This window comes from Cervus elaphus, chromosome 22 (assembly GCF_910594005.1).
Source record: "Cervus elaphus chromosome 22, mCerEla1.1, whole genome shotgun sequence".
Taxonomy (NCBI): domain Eukaryota; kingdom Metazoa; phylum Chordata; class Mammalia; order Artiodactyla; family Cervidae; genus Cervus; species Cervus elaphus.
Window position 1 is genome coordinate 21,831,108 of NC_057836.1, and position 21,390 is coordinate 21,852,497.

At 45.4% G+C, this 21,390-nt stretch overlaps 1 protein-coding gene across 3 annotated transcripts in view; it reads left to right on the plus strand.

The window, feature by feature from the left end:
• ETV6 (ETS variant transcription factor 6) overlaps positions 1-21,390 on the plus strand; it is a 276,055-nt gene that overhangs the window by 113,088 nt on the left and 141,577 nt on the right. The window contains exon 2 of one of the 3 annotated variants that reach the window (XM_043881322.1): positions 4,601-4,727. In XM_043881322.1, coding sequence (XP_043737257.1) covers positions 4,601-4,727 — 127 coding nt within the window. Of the gene's footprint in view, positions 1-4,597; positions 4,728-9,283; positions 10,312-21,390 lie in introns of those variants that run through there. The other 2 variants (XM_043881321.1, XM_043881323.1) reach the window with 2 other exon arrangements.

Sequence of the window (21,390 nt, forward strand, 5' to 3'; positions counted from 1 at the left end):
TAGTATATACACAATGGATAAACAACAGAGTCCTCCTGTATAGCATAGGGAACTATATTCAGTATCCTGTGATAAACTATAATGGAAAAGAATATGAAAAATAATGTGTGTGGGTATATATATATATATATATATATATTTAGCTGCTAAGTCACGACAGACATTTTTTGTGACCCCATGGTTGGTAGCCCACCAGGCTCCTCTGTCCATGGGATTTCCCAGGCAGGAATAGTGGATCCCCTGTTCCAGGGGATCTTTTCAACCCAGGGACTGAACCTGTGCCTCCTGAGTTGGCAAGCGGATTCTTAGCGCTGAGCCACCAGGGAAGCCGTGTGTGTGTGTGTGTGTGTGTGTGTGTGTGTGTAATTAATACAGCATTATAAATCAACTACACTTTAATAAAATAAAGTCTTAAAGCAATGAGCAGAACTAGATGGGTGCCATGTGGCCCTTTACAGTCGGGGAGGAGTCACATGAGATGGATGGAGCTCACTTTGGTTTCCGTAGCATGCTTGCCGCAACCCTAACTCCACATTCCATTTAAACAAATTTTTAAGCTTTCTATAATGGTGAGTAACATTTACATTTCATCCTTTGCCTAAAATTATTTCTAGCTTTATTTTCTCTTTCCAGAGCTTGGCACCCTCTTCCAACCACCCCCCCACCCCCCGAGGTATTACTGTCGGCCTTAGAAATGGCATTGCTCCCTTTTGTTCTGCCCGCCGGTTTGATAGGTTGTGTCTGCACATTTGAGAGCAGCATGTTTTCCTTTTTCAGCATCTAAACAATCCTGTAACCACATCACGGCATTTTTAGTCACATCATTGACCTCCGCCGGCGGTGAACCCCCCTCCAACACTTGAATGCATTAATATCACCGTCTGCAGCATTTTAATTTAATTAGAGCAGTGCTTATAATCCTCCTGAGGAAATGGTTATTCCCCTCTGTAATGTTAAAATAAAACACCTCTGCTTTTCACCCGACTGACAATTTGCTCTCGAGGTGAATGTACCGTAAACGGGTACTTGCTGTCCCTTCCTTGGGGTTGGGCCAGAGAAGCAGTTCTGAGAATGAAGAGATTTCCTTTATTTGGAGAATTGGATGTTAGTCTCTTTACGTCTCTCTGCTTGGATGTCTCCATCAGAGACAGCAGTATTTGTTTTGTATTTCTAACTTTTGACAGTCTGCTGATTGTGCCATGGTAGATGATAAGTGCACTGCTAGAGTAAAAGATTTAAAAATAAGGACCACGTGAATCACCCTAGAGATGAACAGAGAGACAAAGGAGATAAATGTGTGGTGTGGAATGCCCAAGTGTGTGTTTTGCCTCCTTGGAAAGGAACCCATAGGCTGGACAGCATCCTTTCTGTGGTCCGATGAGTGTTGTCCTGGCCGCTGAACAGGGTCACAGTGTAACAGCCACTAATTGCTCGAGGCCCTAGAAGCACATTTTGCTTATCCCCCTCAGGGTCAAGGGTACCCATCCTTTCTTTTGTTACTGACAGACCTCTTCATTAAATCTTTTAAAAAGAACTTCCCAACCCAGACTTACTGTGTTGCCACACTGCTGAGTGGAAACCTGTATCAGAAGTGAAAGGCATTCAAGGTCCATGATCACTCAGTCTCTGGCCGCCTTTTTCTTTTTTAATAATTTTATTTATTTATTGACTGTGCTGGGTCTTCATTGCAGCATGGACATTTCTCTAGTTGCAGCGAGCAGGGGCTACTCTCTAGTTCAGTACGCAGGCTTCTCATTGCCTTGGCTTCTCTTATTGTGGAGCACAGGCTCTAGGGCGTAGGGGCCTCAGTAGTTGTGGCTCGAGAGCTCTGTAGTTGTGGTTCCTGGACTCTGGAGCACAGGTTCAAGAGTGCACTGGCTTAATTGCTCCTCGGTATCTGGGATCTTCCCAGACCAGGGATCATATTTGTGTCTCCTGCATTGGCAAGCGGATTCTTTACTGCTGAACCACCAGGGAAGACCTGGCCTTCTTTTTATGAAACAGCAAGGTAGTCTTCTTCTGGAATTGTTTGGATGTGGAGGTGAGGGCATGAAATCCCAGGGCAAGCCCTGAAGTGTGACATTCAGTGTCTCAGTAAAGACAGGGAACCACACACATGTAAACACACATGGGGCTGCCTCCGAAAATTATAGTAAAAAGCAGCTTGTTGTCATTGAGTCACCAAGTCGTGTCTGACTCTTGCAACGCCATGGACTGTAGCCTGCAAGGCTCCTCTGTCCATGGGATTCTCCAGGCAAGAATACTGGAGTGGGTTGCCATTCCCTTCTTTAGGGGATCTTCCCAACCCAGGGATCGAACGCAGGTCTCCTGCACTGCAGGTGAATTCTTTACCACTGAGCCACCAGGGAAGCCCCCAAAGAAGGTACAACATGATAATTTACCACGTCAGAATATATACATTTTAAAGGTTATACCTGGCTTGACTCTTTTTCTCAGCAGGCTGGTGATATATTTTCCCAAGAAATTAAGTAGAATCTGCTTGGAGAGCTGGGTTTCTCCCTCCTCATCATCCTAGATGGAGATGGTAAGGGGATTGAGGTGGCCTCTCACTCACAGAGACTAGTTATAGAATCTTGTCTTCTAGAGAAAGTCACCGTCTTACGAAAGAAATGCCATCTTTTTTTTTTTCTCGTACTCATGCCTTGCCATTTGAAAGGTTTCTGGTTGCACAGGGTTTTCTTCATCAACAGTTTCACTTCTGCAAAAACCCTAACAAAACAGAAAGCTATTTCTGGGAATAAAGTAACGGTAGATAAGATATTGAGGCGTATGTTGGGACTGGGGTGGGGTGAGGGGTTATTGAAAGGTTGAAGTGTATGAAGAATTTGTTAAACTAGAAAAAACAGACTCCATTTAAAATATTTTAAAAACCTATCTCACCTTGAAAAACCCCTCAACAGATTTCGTATGTTTCCCATATGTGTGTTTATGTCTTTGCCTTTTTCACCTCAAAAACCCCAAACCAAGCCCTGAAAATATAACTCATCCCTAAGTTAGAATTGCTCAGAATACGTGTGATATTTGGTAAAGTTCAAGAAAAGTGAAGTTGAAGGTTTTGCCTCTGGGTGACCTTTCACAGGACACCTCGATCAATCCAGAAATGAAATCTAAGGTGTATGTGTCTTCCCTGAATTAAGAAATTCACCAAGAAACTTTAGGATGTGTGTTTAAGCAGAAATATTCCAAAGGCCCTCATTGCCAGTTGAGGATGCCTCGGGGAAGGTATAGCGATTCCATTCGGAAATTACAAAAATATGTATATATTCATTTAAAATCAAAACTTCCTACCACAACCGCCTAACTTTCCAGGTTATGAGAAGAGAAGCTTTAATTTGGTTACAGGGCTGGGGGACGCCCCTGCTTCCCGTTGCATATTTGATGGAGTATAAGATGTTAGAGAATGCTTTGTAAAACCTAAACACCCCCCTTGGCTTTATTTTAATCCGTAATTTTTCTTTTGCTCTTGATTTTTGTTTTCACAATGGCATCTTGCTGATCCCCCCTATCCCCACCCCCAACTTATTTTTGGACTGTGTGTGTCCCACTTTACTTTGCCCAGTTAAACCACAGAAACTAACGGAAGTTGTGTTTATGTATGGACTGCAAGTCAAACCAGTTGGTACAGATCTGAGATGCAAATTGCACTACTCTCCCGATGAACAGCATAATCAGTTTCTTGCCATTATTTGCCACGTTTTAACTTAAAACTAATACTTCCCACCCCATTGCATTGTTTTAATCGATCTAACAAACACTGCCCTTTTGAATTTAAACAGTGGAGGTGCTGACTTTCCCCTCCCCCTTTCCTTGTCTGTTGAGTAAGTACCGTCAATTAAACAGTACTTCCTTAAATGCAGAGGATTCTTTGAATGAGCTCTTGAAATGCTTCAGAAGGAAAGGAAATATTGATTCTAAGATGGAGCGCGAGGGGAGCAAGGAGATAACTGGTTGATGTGGCAGATAATTCGCAGCTATGAAGGAAAAAATGAAACCGTGGAGATTTTTGGTGGTGATGGTTGTATAATGGGATAGGTAGGTGAGAGACAAATATTGCTTGTAGATTTATTAACTGAAACCTCAAACTTATAAGCTCTCACTTTGGGCTCACCTCTCATTGGATCTAAGTATGGAATCCTACTTTGATCAGAAGCTGGGGATATTGCCAGAGAAGAGAAAAATGGTTTTTAATGTATTGGTGACATAAATTATGTGACCGGGAAAAGTAATTTTTGAGAGAGGAGTCTTTAATGACATTCTCTTGGGATATATTGTTTCATCCCCTTCATCTTGCCTCCCCTCTTTACTGGAACAAACCACTAATACAAAGAGGAAGAAAAAAAAAAGAACACCTATTGACCCCAGCGCACAGGAAAAGCCCTATCTTAAAGCTTTTCAGCGTTTTGTTATAAATCCCGAGTGCTGGCGATCTGAAAGACAACTGCACAGAGAGAGGTCTCCTCTGGAGAGGTGACCCGCACCCAGACTCCCCCACCCACCCCCTCGCTGCCGTCACCCCTCAGTTCCAGGCTTTCATTGTCTTTTTTCCCTTCCCCTCTCTCTGCCCTTCTTTTAACAGCAGGAACGAATTTCATACACACCCCCCGAGAGCCCGGTGCCCAGTTACGCTTCCTCGACGCCGCTTCATGTGCCAGTGCCCAGAGCGCTCAGGATGGAGGAAGACTCGATCCGCCTGCCCGCGCACCTGCGTGAGTGTTCGTGCGTCCTGGATGGATGGGGGATGGATGGAATGGGTGGACGGACAGACTGTCAGTCAGAAGGGTCAACCGCATGGGCCGAGGGAGGCAGGGCTGCAAGCCCGGGCAGGGGCTACGCTCTGAGATGGTTTTCCTACAGTTTCCAAAAACTCTTGGCATCCTTCTCCTCCCGCCGCCCCACCCCCCAAAATGGCTTTGATAACCGTGAGATTCGGAGATTACTGGGTGTTCCCTTGTTTGATGGTGCGTTGATCTCAACTCTGACTATGACAGGGGTACTACAGGTTCCACTGAGTCTCCCAAGAGGCAAGGTGAACTCTTGGGGGAGAGTCTGTCTTCCTAAAGTTCACACTTCTTCCCCTTCTGTGTCTTCATTGCCCCTAAATTTTGCACAGCTTCTGCGCCAGACTCCCTCCCCTTTGGCTTTTTGCTGTGTACTTGAACTTTATTTGCAGGGCTGTCCCCTCCTCTTCCATGATCCTCGCTCTGTTCCTTCCTCTTATGCCAACACAGGGCCTTTCTCCCTCCCCTCCTGTTTTCTCTGCCTCTCTTTTGTACCTTCATTGCCTCTACGGTTCCCATTGTGGGTATTCAGTCGCTCAGACGTGTCCCACTCATTGCGACCCCATGGACTGTAGCTCTCCAGGCTCCTCTGTCCATGGGATTCTCTAGGCAAGAGTACTGGAGTGGGCTGCCATTTCCTTCTCCCAGGGATCTTCCGGACCCAGGGATGGAACCCGCATCTCTTGCATTGGCAGGCAGATTCTTTACCGCTGAGTCACCTGACAACTCCCATTATTTTGTAATAGTTCTACCTTTCTCTTCTGAGTTTCCTCTGCCCCTTCCTCTTCCACTTCCCCTGCCTGAATCCTCAGCTGCAGCTGGGCAGAGCATCAAGGGCCCCACACTTGGGCTGCTGGGGCCAGGCTCCGAAGCACCTGACACCTGTCCCTTCCCTTTTTGTCTCTCTTCTGAGCTGCCGCTCAGCCCCGATGATCCAGGGTGCTGGGTGTAGCCGGGGAGAATGGGTCACCTGATTTCCAACCTGGCTGCGATGTCCAAGAAAATGCCAGATTCTCTGGCTTGACTATTACCCTCGGGACGCAGGTTCAGGTTATGGAGGACACGGCAGGGGGAGGGAGTCACCTTGGCCCTTCCCTAGTTGATTTCTCGTGACTTGAGTGGTGATCTGGTTGTACCTGCCATCTCTTTCTGCCACAGTCGTGCTCCCTGGGTTATTCTGCTCTTCGTGGCTTATCCCTCCTGAGAAAGCCCAAGGCTGCCTGCTAAGAGTGGGGAGCGAGAGGCGAAGATGCAGGCGTCTGTTTCCTCTGTCTGTGCCTATTCAGCAGATCAGATGACTGTGATGCTGGGAGGTACTGGGGGGTGTTACTGGCATATTCCTTCTCTTTCACAGTGAGGATGGTAGCTGTAAACTTCAAGGGGTGTTGGGGGCTGAAGGCATCCTTCACCTCCTTCAGCTGGCCTGCCACATCTATCAGTGTTTACAAAGCTGGTATACTGTGGTCAGCACCTTCCAGCCTCAGTCTACCATCTTCTCCACAATGAACTTTAAAGAGATTAGGACTGTGAGCGTGTCAGGGTCATGACTGTGGGCACGGTCATCTGCAGTAAACCTGGAGCATTGTGGTACCAGTGAGTGTTGTGAGCAGACAGACTGGGAGAGAGACCACAGCTAGGTGTGAGCCTTTTTTTCTCCAGAAGCTGTTCTGTGACTAGGACATTCACTTCAGGATGGAACAGACTCAGGCCATGCAGACAAAGCATGCCTGCTACTAATCTCATTCATTTATTCATTCCACAAGCAGTTACTGATTACCTGCACTATGCCAGACACTTTGAAATGAATAGAGTAGACCCAACTCCTTGCCCCTGTGGAGCTTGGAGTCTCCATAAAGAGAGAAAAGGAAATGATGAACTCCTGTTCCAAATAGGCTGAGGTTTCTTTCACGGCTTTTGAATTCTGTACGATGACACGTTCACTCCCCTGACCTCCCCCCATCCCAAGAAAGCCCTAACTCTTGGTTTGCTGCTGGATGACTTTCACATATGGAGGCTCTTTTACCCTAGCGCTGCCTCTCCATAAAAAGTTATCATGATAAAATGCACTAACAAACACAACGAACTGGCGCTCAGGAGATCTTAATCTTTAACTAGTTCTACTGCTAGATGAGCTGTTTGACTGTGAGGCAGTCATCATAACACTCAGTTTTCCTACCATGCAAGGTGGTGATTGGACAGGAGAATATTTAACAGCCCTCTTACCTTGAAAATATTATGACCTCACCTAAGACATCATTTTCCCTACTTGGAACTGTTTCTTCCATACAGACATTTTAAGTTTTTTTCCTGAGTAGACAGTTTCCTCATTGAGTCACAGCTGTGCTGCTCACCACTGGCCAGACCCTGCCAAGTGCCTAGCACATAAGCATCATAGCTAGTATTTATTTATTGGGATGACTTTATAGCAGGCACTGTGTGAAGTCCTTGATGGAAATTATTTTATTTATTCTCACAGCAATACTTGTAGATATTCTTTCAATATCCATGTCACACATCAGGAATTTAGCGTTTAAGAGAATGTAAGTAAACTGCCAAGGTCACCCAGTCAGTGGGAGATAGAGTCAGGGTTCAAACTCAGTTCTGTCTGACTCCAGAGCCTGTGTGTCTGTGTGTGTGCTCAGGCATGTCCAGCTCTTTGAGAAACCATGGGCCATAGCTGGCCAGGCTCCTCTGTTCATGGGATTCTGTCCATGGGGTTCTCCAGGCAAGAATCCTGGAGTGGGTTGCCATTTCCTTCTCCAGGGGATTCTCCCAACCCAGGAATTGAACCTGCATCTCCCAAATCTCTCGCATCAGCAGGCAGATTCTTTACCACTGCACCATCTGGGCTCTTATCTATCCTGCCACAATGTAAGTATATTTAATATGTACGTTTTGGATGGATGGATGAGTTCAGGGTTGACACTTGGCCAGTATTCACTGATGTGGCCAGAAGGCTGGTTTCTGGCTAGAATCTGTTCTAACTGGTGGATCAGTTGTTGAATAGTTTGCATTTCTCCCTTGGGTAATGGATGAATGAGTAGATGGATGGTTGGATGGATACCCACATAGAGAATTATCCTATATAGAACTGTAGCAGAGCACTGCTGGCTTTAAAACATAGTCAGTTGTTAGGTGATGGATTTAGGTTTCATGGTGATAGTTTTGCCTGAGTGCTACTCTCTGGGCAGCCTGACGTTAGGGCCCTCCTTGGCATCTGCATTGGCCCTCTCGTAACACCACCAGTTCCCACATCTGGAACGAATCCTCCAGTTCCCAGGCTCTTGCCATCTGTCCTCAGCTGGGACTTTCCACGGGAGGCTGAGCTGCCCGCCTCTCTCACGGGTTCCAAAACTCAGCTGCCCGTTGTGCTGTTTGAGAAACGTCTCCTGGAGCCTCTAGGTTGGTTGCGGCTGAGCTGTACACTTGAGGATGCCTCCCAGCTGGGTTTCCAAGCCGAAAAGAAAATAAATCTTCTGACAAGGGAATTTGGTTATTGCTGTTCGAATCTGGGATTCCAGACAATTCCCAGTGGAATGCTCATGGAAAGTACGGGGAAGAATCCGAGAGCCAAGACAGCAGCAGGACATTTATGGTATTGCTAGTTCGAAAGCGTTTTTAGCTGCTTGTTTTAAAGAGACACTCAGCAGCCTGGTATGCCTCCAGTGGCTTCCTTTCTCCCTTTATCCTCATTGATCTCCAGATAAACCCTCTCTCTCTTAACCTGTCCTTTTCTTCCTTTCTGAAATCAATATCTAGCCTTTCCTGGTTAAAGGGGAAGGCAAGGATCATAATATTTAAGGTTCTTGTATGATGGGTTTCTCACCATTTTGTTCTCCAAACACAGGGCCACATGGAAGACACAGTGTGACAAATTAGGAAGCTGTTAAGAAGTAGAAAGTAATGCCTTTTCCTCTTACTTACCTGTGATTAGAAAAGAAAACAAAAAAAACACAGACAGTGATAAATAGGGCAACCTGTTAAGTGGTGATTCTAGAGAACTTGATAGGGGCAAGCAGGGCAGTCTGGTCCCAGGAGAGGAGGGGAGCCCAGAGGAGAAGGGCTTGCCTGCCATCCTGGTCCGGCCTCCTGACCCCCACCCCCCACTCCCTTGCAGGAGTCCTCCAGCAGCTTCTTGGAACTTCCCTGCTGCACCAGGAAGCAAACACAAGTATGTTTATTGAAAAGACAGAAAGGTATTTTTTTCCCCTTCCTTCCGTCTAGGGTATTAAAAAAAAATTTTTTTTTTTTTTAAGCTTGAGGCTAGAGGAGCTGAAGTGTGACAATTACAGCAGGTAGGTGAAAATGAAAAGTCCTGTTCTTTAAAGGGGACGTAATCCTTTCATGCGTGTGTGCTAAGTCCCTTCAGTCATGTCCAACTCTTTGCAGCCCCATGGACTGTAACCTGCCAGGCTCCTCTGTCCATGGAATTCTCCAGGCAAGAATACTGGAATGGGTTGCCATTTCCTTCTCCAGGGGATCTTTCCAACCCAGGGATGGAACCCGAGTCTCTAACATCTGCACTGCAGGCGGATTCTTTACCATTAGCACCACCTGGGAAGTCCCCAAACCTTTCATGATACCTTGAAAAAAACTCATAGGACTGTGGTGCCCCCGAGAGTGGCTGGAAAAGGCCAGTTTTGATTCTCTGAGCAGTGAAGGGCCTCATTGGACCTTCATGGTGTGAAGATTCTTTCTAGTTTGTCTGCCCAGGGATCACTTTTTTTTCTAAATTCATGGGTGGTGGGTGATGAGGAGGACAGCAGAGATACCTTATGGGCTGATGCCAGCCCTGTGACATACTCAGCCTCAAATCACGATGTCCAGGGCCACCCAAGTGGTCACAAAGCATATATTTCAGATCTACGGGGCAGAATTGAAATCACTAAATGCCTTTTCTTTATTAAATTCCTTTTCACATAATCATTGTGCATTTAGTCGACATGATCACCTCTAATCACAGGCTGAGGTGATGCCATCTGCCTGGAGTCTCTGCCTTCCGTGGTGCCAATTTGCTCTTGTAAAATTCCTGTGGTTGATATTTAAAAATCAGAACCCAGGGCTCATTCATCACATTGAATCGGGTTATGGTGTATGATGTTGCAGGTTAATAAATAGCCGTAATAGCTGCTCAGAGTTTTCTAGCGTCAGAACACCAGAAATAGACCCTTAGCTGTCTCCTCCCTTTGCTTGTGAATCTTTCAGAAATCTTACATTATGGCTCCTACTTGTGTGTGTTTAATAATTTAATTTAATGCCTTCCTATGGAAACGTTCCCTGGTTGCTCACCCTCTTTGGCGATTTTGCACACTCAGCAGAGTGTTGGAGTGTGAGAGCGTCATGTGACATGCAGTGCCCGGTTAGAGCCAGGCAGTGAAGGGAGACGCTGTGTCTCTCTCGGCTCCTGAGCGGAGCAGCTGACAATTTTATATACTTTCAAGCTCTTCCCTGTCCCAAAGAAGAGGCAAAAAATGGGAATTACGTATAATCATAGTTAGCATTTTACATTATGGTAAGTAACAAAACGTGTTTGTATATATGGTCTCATTTAATCATGCAGCCATCCTAAGTGTTACTAATCCTATTTTATTGATGAGATTACCGGGGCTCAGATAGTTTCACTGAATACGGCAGGTGAAGAATCTGATGTGATTTCTGTGTTCCCAAAGTCACCACTTAGCCTTTTTGGGAGAAAAGATGATGGCAGAGTGTCACAGACTTGAAAGCAGAGGCGATGCTGACTGTCGGTGTCTGGGCGGCTGTGGGTGCGGGGACTTGGGGCAGCGAGGGCTCTAGGAATGCACTCACCCCTTCACTTGTGCTGACCCTCCAGCAGGCTGGCTTCTGGCAGGAACAAGCGCCTGTCTTGATGGATAATCATTTTGGTTTTGCTCACCCGTTTCTCCTGCTCCTCCCTCTTTACTGTCCTGTGAGCTGAGGTTAAAGACCAGTATCTCTCTTGCCACTAGAAGAACAGCGCTGGCCACAGAGGACTCACCCAAGTCCATAGCTTCCTTGGCATTTCATCAGGAGTTACCTCCTGGGATCGGGGCTCACTGATCTTTCTGAGTTTCTGAGTGAAAAAGCACAGTAATAGAAAAGACTTGAGTTGGGACAGATGTAGGAGACTGGCCTCCCAGGGCTGCCTCTGTTAGATGAGTTCCCCTCTCCAAGACTCAAATTGCATAACACACCTACTGATGAGGGTTTCTTTTTAAGTCTTTATCCCTAAATACTTCTGTGTATTTTTCTAAGAACAAGGGTATTCTCTTACATAATCACAGTATGATTATCAAAATCCAGAAAATTTTTTGAAATATATTAATTTCAGATGTACAGTAATTCCATATATGTATATATTGTGAAATGATCATAATAATCTGAAAAGGGAAAGTGCTAATTGCTCAGTCATGTCCGACTCTTTGTGACCCCATGGACTGTAACCCATCAGGCTCCTCTGTCCATGGGATTCTCCAGGCAAGAATACTGGAGTGGGTTGCCATGCCCTCCTCCAGGGGATCTTCCTGACCCAGGGATCGAATCTAGGTCTCCTGCATTGCAGACACTCTTTACCACTGAGCCACCAGCAAAGCCCATAATAAATCTAGTTAAGATCTGTTACCACATGTAGTTTCTCTTGTGATGAGAACTTTTAAGATCTGCTGTCTTAGTCTTAGCAACTTTTGTTTTTCAAGAGTTTAAAAAAATGTTTTTTTATTGAAATAGAGTTGATGAGTGTTTCCTATACGTTTCAGAGGTAGTTTGCGTATAGCACCTAGCACAGTGCCTGGCGAACAATGACCACAAACTCACTGAGAGCTCTATTTCAGTTTTCACGGCTAGTGAATCGCCTGTTTAGCAGGGCCGTCCTCACTTTCAAGGGTGGAGAGGAGCATGGATGTATTTGCTTGTTTCATTAAAGAAAGGGCCTGGAGTTCTGCCTGCATGTTCTGAGGCTGTTTCCCAAAGTCACAATGGAAATGAGATCTATTTTCTAACTCGGTGATTCCTGGGAGCTTGGTCCGGCCCTGGGGCCCTCCACCCCAGGGCCTTGACCATTCCCACACTGCAACTGTACTTCTGTCTGAAACTGCGTTCTTTCCTTGCCTGGATCTGTCATCTTTTTCTTCAACCTTCCCTCCCCTCTTCCCCAGACCCAGCAGATCCTCCCTGTCCTCAGCCAAATGTCAGGGCTCCCCAGATGCCTGTGGTGTGCTGTGACGTCACTGGCAGAGTTGAGGCAAGGACACGGAGAAGGATTTCCTTCTCAGTATCTCGACAAAGCAGTCATGACTTCTAACAACGATGGCCAGCCACCAGCATTTTCTGTTGTGTTTCCCGCAAGCCTTCTTTGGGGGCCTTCACTTTCTAGTTTCAGATACTTGGAGGCTTTCTGCTTTTCCAGCCTCATGGGGTCCTGGGTAGCTACTTCAAAGAGCTCGAAGAGAAAAAACAGGCCACAACAGAACAGCCAGGATGCTTTTGGAAGGGAAATTTCCTTTTTGGGTTTGCTGTCTGCAAGAATTTCCGATGCAGGCAGACATTAATTCCTAGCTCCATGCTTCCTGATAAGGAAGCAACTTCAATAAATGCAGCTATTTATAGATGTCTTTTTTTTAAAAAAAGAAAAAAAATATATAACCAGAGGTCTATTGACCTTTTCTTTCGCTTCACATTTCATGCCGTGTGCTTCATGTACATTTAAGGCAGTTCCTCTGGCAAACGCTCCAAGACAGTGGCTCTGGTCCTGCAAGGAATGGGGGAAAGGCTCTCACTTTCCTTGAAATTTTGAAGTAGACATCAGAAGCCTCTGACCATGGGTTGTCCTTACCTGGTGCTGTGGGTTATTTACCATGAGAGAGATACAGAGATACCTGGCTCCATTCTACACCCAGTGTTGAACGTTTATGACAGATTAAGTGAGCAAGCCGTCTAAAAAGCAAAGCCAATGGGAACCAGTCTGTTCTGTGAATAGACTTGAACAACAGGAAATAAGAAATGTTATTTCCATTTCTTCTGTGTCCCTTCTCCCATCTCCCCTTGGGTCTTCCCCACTATCGGTACCACTGTGATCTTTTCTCTTGGTGTTTTTTTGGGTTCTACAGATTGAGGGCTCCCTGTCCATCATCCTCATGTCTGTCTACCTAACACTTGCTGGCTAGTTTGATAAAGATTCACCGTCCCGTTGGCTCAGATGTGCTCGGTCTAGGTTCCTCCCTACCTCCTCTATGTTATCACAAAGTGTATTGATTGGGCCGAGTCTGTACAAATGTGAGCAAGTTTCCATTATCAAGTAACAGGTTTCTTTTTTGCCCCATTTGCTTCATGCCTGAGTTCACAGCAGCTCAGACTCTTGGAGTTTCTTTCTTTCTTTGTGTTTGGCTGTGCTGGGTCTTTGTTGTGGTGAACGGGCTTCTCATCGCAGTAGCTTCTCTTGTTGCAGAGCATGGACTCTTAGGGGCACAGGCTTCAGTATCTTCTCGCACCAGGGATCAAATCTGTGTCTCCTGCATTGGCAGGCAGATTCTTTACTACTGAGCTACTAGGTAAGCTCCCGCTTGGGGTTTCTGACCTGACTTTGTGTGGTTTATCTTTCTGTATTTCCAGAGGTCAGTGTTACCAAGGACCGTTGAGTGTTGCTGATTTCACTCATTACCATCAGAGGATTCTGGTTTGGTAGCCTGAAGCATCCATGTGTGTTTTTTGAGGGGTAGGGGGCTGATTTTTCTGGTCTCTTCTGAAGGAAGGTAGGGTAGGATTTGAGAGATTTAAACAATCCTTGTCTCTGACCACATGCTAACTGTAAATTCCCAAGAATAATTAGTCACCACACCCCAATATTTACTGCTCCCATCTTGGGTAACTGGACTAAACCCCATTCTTCTGAAATTAGTCCTTGTTTCCTCTAAGATCATGAATAGTTGTTGTTCAGTCACTAAGTTGTGTCTGACTGTTTGCAACCCTACGGACTGCAGCACATCAGACTTCCCTGTCCTTCACTATATCTTGGCATTTGCTCAAGTTCATGTCCATTGAATTGGTGATGCCATCCAACCATCTCATCCTCTGACGCTCCCTTCTCCTTTTGCCTTCAGTCTTTCCCAGCATCAGAGTCTTTTCCAATGAGCCAGCTCTTTGCATCAGCTGGCCACAGTATTGGAGCCTCAGCTTCAGTCCTTTCAAGATCATGCATAGAAATAGCCTCAAATGGGGCACTAGAAATGCAGACCGCATGTGTGGATCCTGGACAAAGAGCTCTGGGTATTTGGTGGGTACAGATAGGATGCCTGTGAGGAAAATCCTCACCCATGCAGGACTGTGCAGAGAACATGTCGTTTGATCAGTTTCTGCGGGGGCTAGATTCTCTGAGCTGGGTGGGACCTTTCAGTAAAGTGGTTCACTTCAAACAAGAAGGGGAAGGTTTGCAAGGGGATAGGTAACAGTCACTTTTTTTAAAAAAAGATACATAGGTAAGTGTTGGCAAATAGCATGCTCTTAAAAAATATTAGAGGGCTATCGAGTATTTACGTAGCTCTACTTTATTTTATTTCATTTGTTTATTTACTTATTTGGCTGTGTCAGGTCTTGGTTGTGGCACTCAGGATCTTCATCGTGTCATGGGGCTTCTCTAGTTGTGTGCTCTCTCTGGAGCACGTGGGCTCAGTAGTTCTGGCATTTGGGCTTTTCAGTGGCCCCTTGGCCTGTGGCCAAGTTCCCTGACCAGAGATCAAACCTGCATTGGAAGGTGGATTCTTAACCACTGGACCACCAGGGAAGTCCCTGTAGCTCCACTTTAGAAGTAACAGGATTAGGGTTTATCCATTTGTTTTCCAAGAGTGGCTTACCTTTGCAAATCAGTTTCTTTTTTTGTTATCACCCCCCACCTTACAGTTTATAGATGCTTTGCTTTTCCTAGGAGCCGTTCTGAGGTTGACTGTGTATGAGATACCACCTTAGGGAATCTGTTGCAATAGAGTGTGGAATAAGAAATCGTTGTCACTACTGCTTACTGAACACTTTCTCAATGCCAGGAACTTTATCTATATTACTCTGAATAATCACTAGTACTGCATGGTAGATGTTTTGTCTGGTTTGTGTCTGAGTGGTGCATCACTGGCTAGAGTTCACACAGAGAAACCAGAGGAGCCACAATTTGAATCCAGATTTAATTCCAAAACCCAGGCTTGTATTCACTTCTCCATGTTGCTTCATAAAAGTACTAGGAACTGTTGAAAATTGTTTTCCTCTAGCTGTTGGTTAGAAAGAGAAAATCCAGACTTACAGGTTGATTTTTTTTTTTTCTAATTTAGGCAAAACTTATATAAATTGCCAACAAGAAATGCCAAAGGGATAAAATCAGAGACAGATACTAAATTATCTTTTGAACTTAGAAGACGATAAACTTTCAAATTCAAGCCTCTTTGTAGACTGGTATCTGTAACTTATTTTCAGGTGTTGATAAAGGCTGGAGTGTTAAAAACAAAATGAAGTGAAAAGAGGTTTCTGTTGTCCACAGTTTTCCATCTTTTTAAAAGTGATAATCTGCCTCGCAGATTATTATTCAACAATAGAAAAGTTGATGGGCTCACGAATGAAAACATTTCACTTCCTAATGCTTTTTGTTAATCTCACACGCTTCTTCAGAAAAGTTGTCTGACCTGTTGATGCCTTGGTTGTTACCCTCATGACCTGCATTCCAGGAAGCTCTATTGCAGAATCACAGAGCAAAGGACGCCCTTGACGGGTCAGCCCTCCCATTGTTGGCCAAGTGTGGTCAGTAGTAGGTGGGGTCATCTCTAACACTTCACTCTTCCTCCCAGGGTCATCATTTCCTCACCCTGAGTATGTAATGTCCCTGGGTTCTTCCCAGCTCAGCCACTTTTTGTTGTTGTTCTTTAATTCCAGAAGAGAAATACAAGGCATATCAGCAGTGGAGCATTATCTATAAAATGCTCATGATTATTCACTTGATTTCATGTGCTCAACATCACATTTTAGTGCAGATGGTGGTATTTTAATGACGCAGGAAATTGTCTTCGGCTTTGGCTGTGATGGTTTGTGAGGATGTTCTCCTGCAAAGAAATTTGGAAATTCAACTCCCCGACGCCGAAGGGTGCTTCCCCACGCTGCCCATGCTGAGATCAGTTGATGCTTTTGTGGGTTGGGAACCCGAGCCAGCTCGTGGGCTTTGCAGGTGTCCTGAAGGGTGCCTTAGCCACTCGCATCTTCCCCCGGTTCACAGGACCTCAGAGTAGAACTACGGGCCCACTCCCCCGTCCTCCAAACCGCGCCCCCCCCCCCCCCACGTTCTGGCCTGAGAATCGGCTGTGAGCCTGGCTCTTGGCCCAGTGCATTACACACAGGTGTGACTTCTGGTAACTACCTCCTTGACCCCAATTGCATGATTTGTGGGAATCCCCTCAGCAGCTAGGGGCACGTCTGCCTTTCCTGTAACCTGCACAAATGATCACTGTGCTCCCTCTCTCGGTGAGGTGCTCCCTCTCTCGGTGGCGTCCACTGGGTTTCAGGCTTTCCAGATTGGCCACACTCCCCTCCTTCTGCGGGTCCCACAGCACATGCACAATTAATTCCACATTAATAGTTGGGGGGGGGGCCCAGTTGACCAGGGAATGGAGGCTTTCAGCTTCTCCAGTGAAAGCTTTCATGCTGAGCTTTAATGTATATTTCTATTCGCACAGCCCAGCAGAGAGAATGCGTGACACTTAGACCATCCCCTGAGCATGAAAGCTCACACCCAAGAAACTATTTCTAAATGGAGCCCCTGTACCAGTTACTCGAGTCCTCTGCTCATTGCCACAGGCTGTGAAAAGGGGGTGTAGGATGAGGGAGGAAAGAATCAGCGGTGCTGATTCGTGAACAAAGCTGACGAGGGGTTTTATTTTGCTTCCCTAAGTAGCTCTCGAGTCACCAACATTGAGAGCTCTTTGCAGGGAAACAAATATGAGCCGATGATCTGGTGCCAACCCTCTTGGGGACATGAAATGACTCTTTCTCCTCACGAGCCTGACTTGAGGAAGCAACTGTGTGGCCAGGCAGGTTCGCAAACCTGTTATTCTGATGACAAGCTGGAGGGTTCATCTGTCTTGGGCGTATTTTCCTGGTAGATGACAACCAAGGGGAAGGGGGAGAAATCGCGTCTCTTTCTTTTTTCACTCTGATTCCTTACACAGTGCTGTTCTCACAGCTCTGAACTCTCACACTTACTCTTTTCACTTCTCCTGTGAAGTGGCCACGAGGTTGGCTCGCGAAATCCCCACCCGGACAGACAGCAAGCTTGTGTTCCCCTGTTTGCAGTTCTGCCCCATGTGGTATGGGCCACTTGCTGATCTTACAGTCTGGCTGTGATTCAACGATTCACCCAGATATTTGGGGTTTACTTTTAGGAACACGAAACTAGAAATTCCCTGAGAGAGAGAGGGAGAGAGACACCCCACTTTGAGAGTAATGGGTTAATCTTTCCTCGTGTTCTCTGATGGTGCTAAGAGGAACTTCAGAGACCCACAGAAATCTGAACAGGTGTGAAATGTGTTTGGACTTTATAAAAGAAGAATTTTTTTATCTCTTGATTCCTCGGCAAAGAAGAATTTCACTTCAGATAAATCCAAATGAGTGTGCATGTGTGTTTGAGTGCATATAGGGGTGGGTGGGGGGCTTCCCAGGTGGCGCTGATGGTAAAGTACTTGCCCGCCAAGGCAGGAAACATAAGAGACACAGGTTCAATCCCTGAGTTGGGAAGATCCCCTGGAAACGGGCATGGCAACCCACTCCAGTATTCTTGCCTGGAGAATCTCATAGGCAGAGGAGCCTGACAGGCTACAGTCCATTGAGTTACAAAGAGTCGGACAGGACTGAAGTGACTTAACACACTAAGGGATGGGGGAGTTTGGTTGGGAACTGTCTCAAAGCTAATACTCCAGACATCTGCTTCTTGGAGCTTCTGTGATGACTCCTACCACTCAACATGATCCAGGGAATGAAGTTGAAGAAGTACAACTGGGCATTGTCGTGTTGGCATTGTACATCCAGCTGGGTAGCCACCTCTCATCTGCTGCTCCTTTGTTTGCTGAAGGAGTATTGAGATTCAGAAAGAGGCTGCCTTCTGCATTTGTATTGTCCAGACAGCACTACTCTGACTCCAGAACTGAGGGCTTATCATTGTCCGTGAACAGGGCCCATGTTATGCTTTAGAAAGTGTGACCACCAGCTGCAGTGGGATAAGAGTGCCTCAAACTTGAATATCTCCCAAGATGAACTCCTGTGGTACCTGAAATTCTTCTAAGATATATTCCTTTGGATCAAGCATTTTTTCTGCCTAGCTCCACTTTTTTTTTCATTTATTTGGCTGCATTGGGTCTCAGTTGTATCATGTGAGATCTTTTGTTGCGGCGCATGGACTCTCTAGCTGTGGACCATGGGCTTAGTTGTTCCCCGACATGTGGGATCTTAGTTCCCGGACCAGGGATCAAATCCAAGTCCCCTGTATCGCAAGGTGGATTCCTAACCACTGGACCACCAGGGAAGTCCCAACCTAGCTCCACTTTTGAAAGTGAATAATTGTGATAGCAGATGATACATCGGATTGATGTAGTTAATACCTGATATCCTTGATGTCTTAATGAAAATTAGTTTAATGAATCTCTTGAATCTTTTAAATTAGACAATCCGTGGTCAGATCCGTGGTCAGCACAGAAGGTTAAGGGAGGGATCTGAGCTGGATATAAACCCCATGATTTCACTGGGGGCTGGCTTTCCCCATGGAGGAGACTAAATAAGATTAGATGGAAAATCCAGACCCCTAGATTTAGACAAAACATTGTGAACCTGGATCTGTGAGACCAAGATGAATCATCTGATGCTTCTTATGTCTAGCTGTTGGTCTCAAGACATTGCCTGAATCTTTATTAGCTGAACAGTATTGGACCTCTCTAGCTCACTGTCAGCATGAGAAGGTGTAAGTCATCTGCATTTTCTTGAGAGGAGTAGTAAACTTGGAGGTGTAAGTCTAAATCCTTAAGCCTTTCAACCATTCTTACCAAAGTGTCTCTACTCAGGGATGACTAAATCATTGATTGCCTACGTATAAGGGAGCTGTTAATCCAAGGCTCAAGTTGAAGGGGCCAGGAACACCTTGGCTTGTGTGGAAATTGAAGCAACTGGCCGAGCTGGGTGGCTTCTATGAGGAGTGGGCATGTGGCTTTGGGAGATAGTCTTTGGCGCATTCCATATGGAGCAGTAACTTCATTTATTGAGTGCTTACGGTAGGCACTTCTCACATGTATTATATTATTTAATCCTCACAACAGACCTATGAACTGAGTTTTATTGCCCTCACTTTACTGATGAAAGGTCAGGTTTAAAGAGGTTACGGAACTTGGCCGAAGTTACAGAGCCGGTAGGTGGCTGAGCGGGTCAGACCCTTCTCTTTACATCTCTCCTCTCAGTCTGAGCCAAAGACTGAATCCCTAGACCATTCTCTTAAAGAACTTGAAAAATAGTGTTGGATCCCCCTCTGTGATCCAACTGCGGTTAAAACCTCATAAATTTTAGAAAAACAGAATAACTCACTAAACTAGAATCGTAAATTCACTCCTCAGAAAACATCCACCACAACCTCAAACCTCAGGGTTAATATATTCAGATTTCAGTGGGCTATAGGAGTCTTGCTAGTCCCTTAAATATCTCTCTGTTTCCTGGTAAATAATATCCCTTACCAATTCCTGGCACATGAATAGCGTAACCAGATCAGATCCTATGACTGCCATTCAAGTTCAGTCTTAGTACAGAGTGAAAATCCAGGATTGCCTTAGTTCCTCATCTGTCTCTGTCTCTCTTTGTCCTGTCTCTTGTGATACAGTTTGAAGTTCATTATCACTCCCTCGTTTTGTTCTTTAGGTCTCTGTGTCGTTTTCCTTTTCACAGCTTTTTTTTTTAATGAAATAATTTGAAATGGAAAATTAAAAACTTAACTGTGAGTCTGTCAGTTTTCTGCTAATGCCTCTGTACTAAGAAGCTTCATAAAATATTATATATTATTCTTCACTTCAGCCCAGCTGCTCTGGGTGCTTACCCACTGAGTCATTCACAGTATGTCTGAGAGATTAATTTTTATAAGGCTGTGGTTTGGGATCTTTTCTCCCTTCCATGTTTTACTTTAAGTCCTCACCGGGAAAGTTTGCGTAGAAAAAAAAAAAACACCTACCACCCTTGATAAAAGGTCATTTGGCAATATACGTGCTTTAGGAACTGTAATTGGCTGTTTTATTTTTCTGCACCCTCTTGGTTTGAAATACTGCCATCTTTCTACCAGAAGTCTCAAATGTGTGTGGGCTTGAGGACAAGAATGGGTGCTTTGTGTTGAAGTCTGTTGTGTGATGTAGGTACATCTTCATAGATGGTTTTCTTTTTTTTTTTTTTTTTTTGGAGTTTGCACTTTTTGGAAGAAGCGGATTAAATACATGGTTACATCAAATTCTACTTTAAATAATCCTGTGCAAACAGTGCAAACTCCGTTCCCTTTTCAGATTATCCCCTTCCATTAATTTAAATCAAAATTGTGCATGTGCAGAGTTTAACTAATTCTGTAAAGCTTACGGTGAAAAATAATGAGAGATGCCTATTTCTTGATGAAAGTCACAGCCACGATTCCCTCTTGGAGAATTAAAGCTCTGAGGGTGACACGGGGTGGTGGGGTTACAAGGGCTCAGAAGAAGGCGGAAGGGGGGGTGCCAGGGCTCGTTTCAATGGGGTCCCCGCCCCAGGGGGGAGAGCCACGCTGTTTATTCCAGCAGCCCAGCCGCCGCCAGCCAGCCAGGGGTGTTTTCAGGACTCAGCTGCCAAAATTTCTTGAAGCAGCTCTGCTCAAAGGCATATGCTGGGCTCACTTCTGAGGGAAATTTCCTTTTTGGGGAAGTTGAAGCAAAGGAATTTCCTGTGTGGGCAGACAGAGCTTCCTGACTTGAAGGCTTCTTGGAAGGGAAACAGTTTCATAATGAAATGACAAATTAAAGACATACCAGCCGGGTTCACTTCAAAACAGCTATTGAGAGCGCAGGCAAAGCCCTATTATACTCCCTCACAGAACAAAAATAAATCCCATCCTGACAGGTTTCTGTATGCCGGATTATATCCGTCCCCCCACACCTTCCCTCACAGCCCTCGGCATCTCCCTTCCTCCCACCCCCGCCATTAGTCTCTATCTTTAACAGGCTCTGAGCAGCCAGTCGGGAGGCTGGGAGCGTCGCTAGCCGCCTTTCTTTGTGGCTTCACCCAATCCTGACCAACACGGAGGCCTTATACGTTCTGTGAGAGCCCCAGGCTGCCAAGAAATGACCCCTTTCCTTCCCGCTTTGACACAAAGCGATAATTGAAAGTGTCTTCAGCCATGGGGTTAAAAAAAAAAAATACAACCATTTCCTCAGGCTGGCCTTTACAGTCTTGTAGGCAGTAAATGTAAGTGCTCTTCTGGTCCTTGGAGCTGGGTCTCAAGTCTGGTTTGTTGAAGAAAATTAGGGTCTGTGTTGGGCAGATGATGTTCTTATAACCTGAACTTATAATTTTATGTATATATATA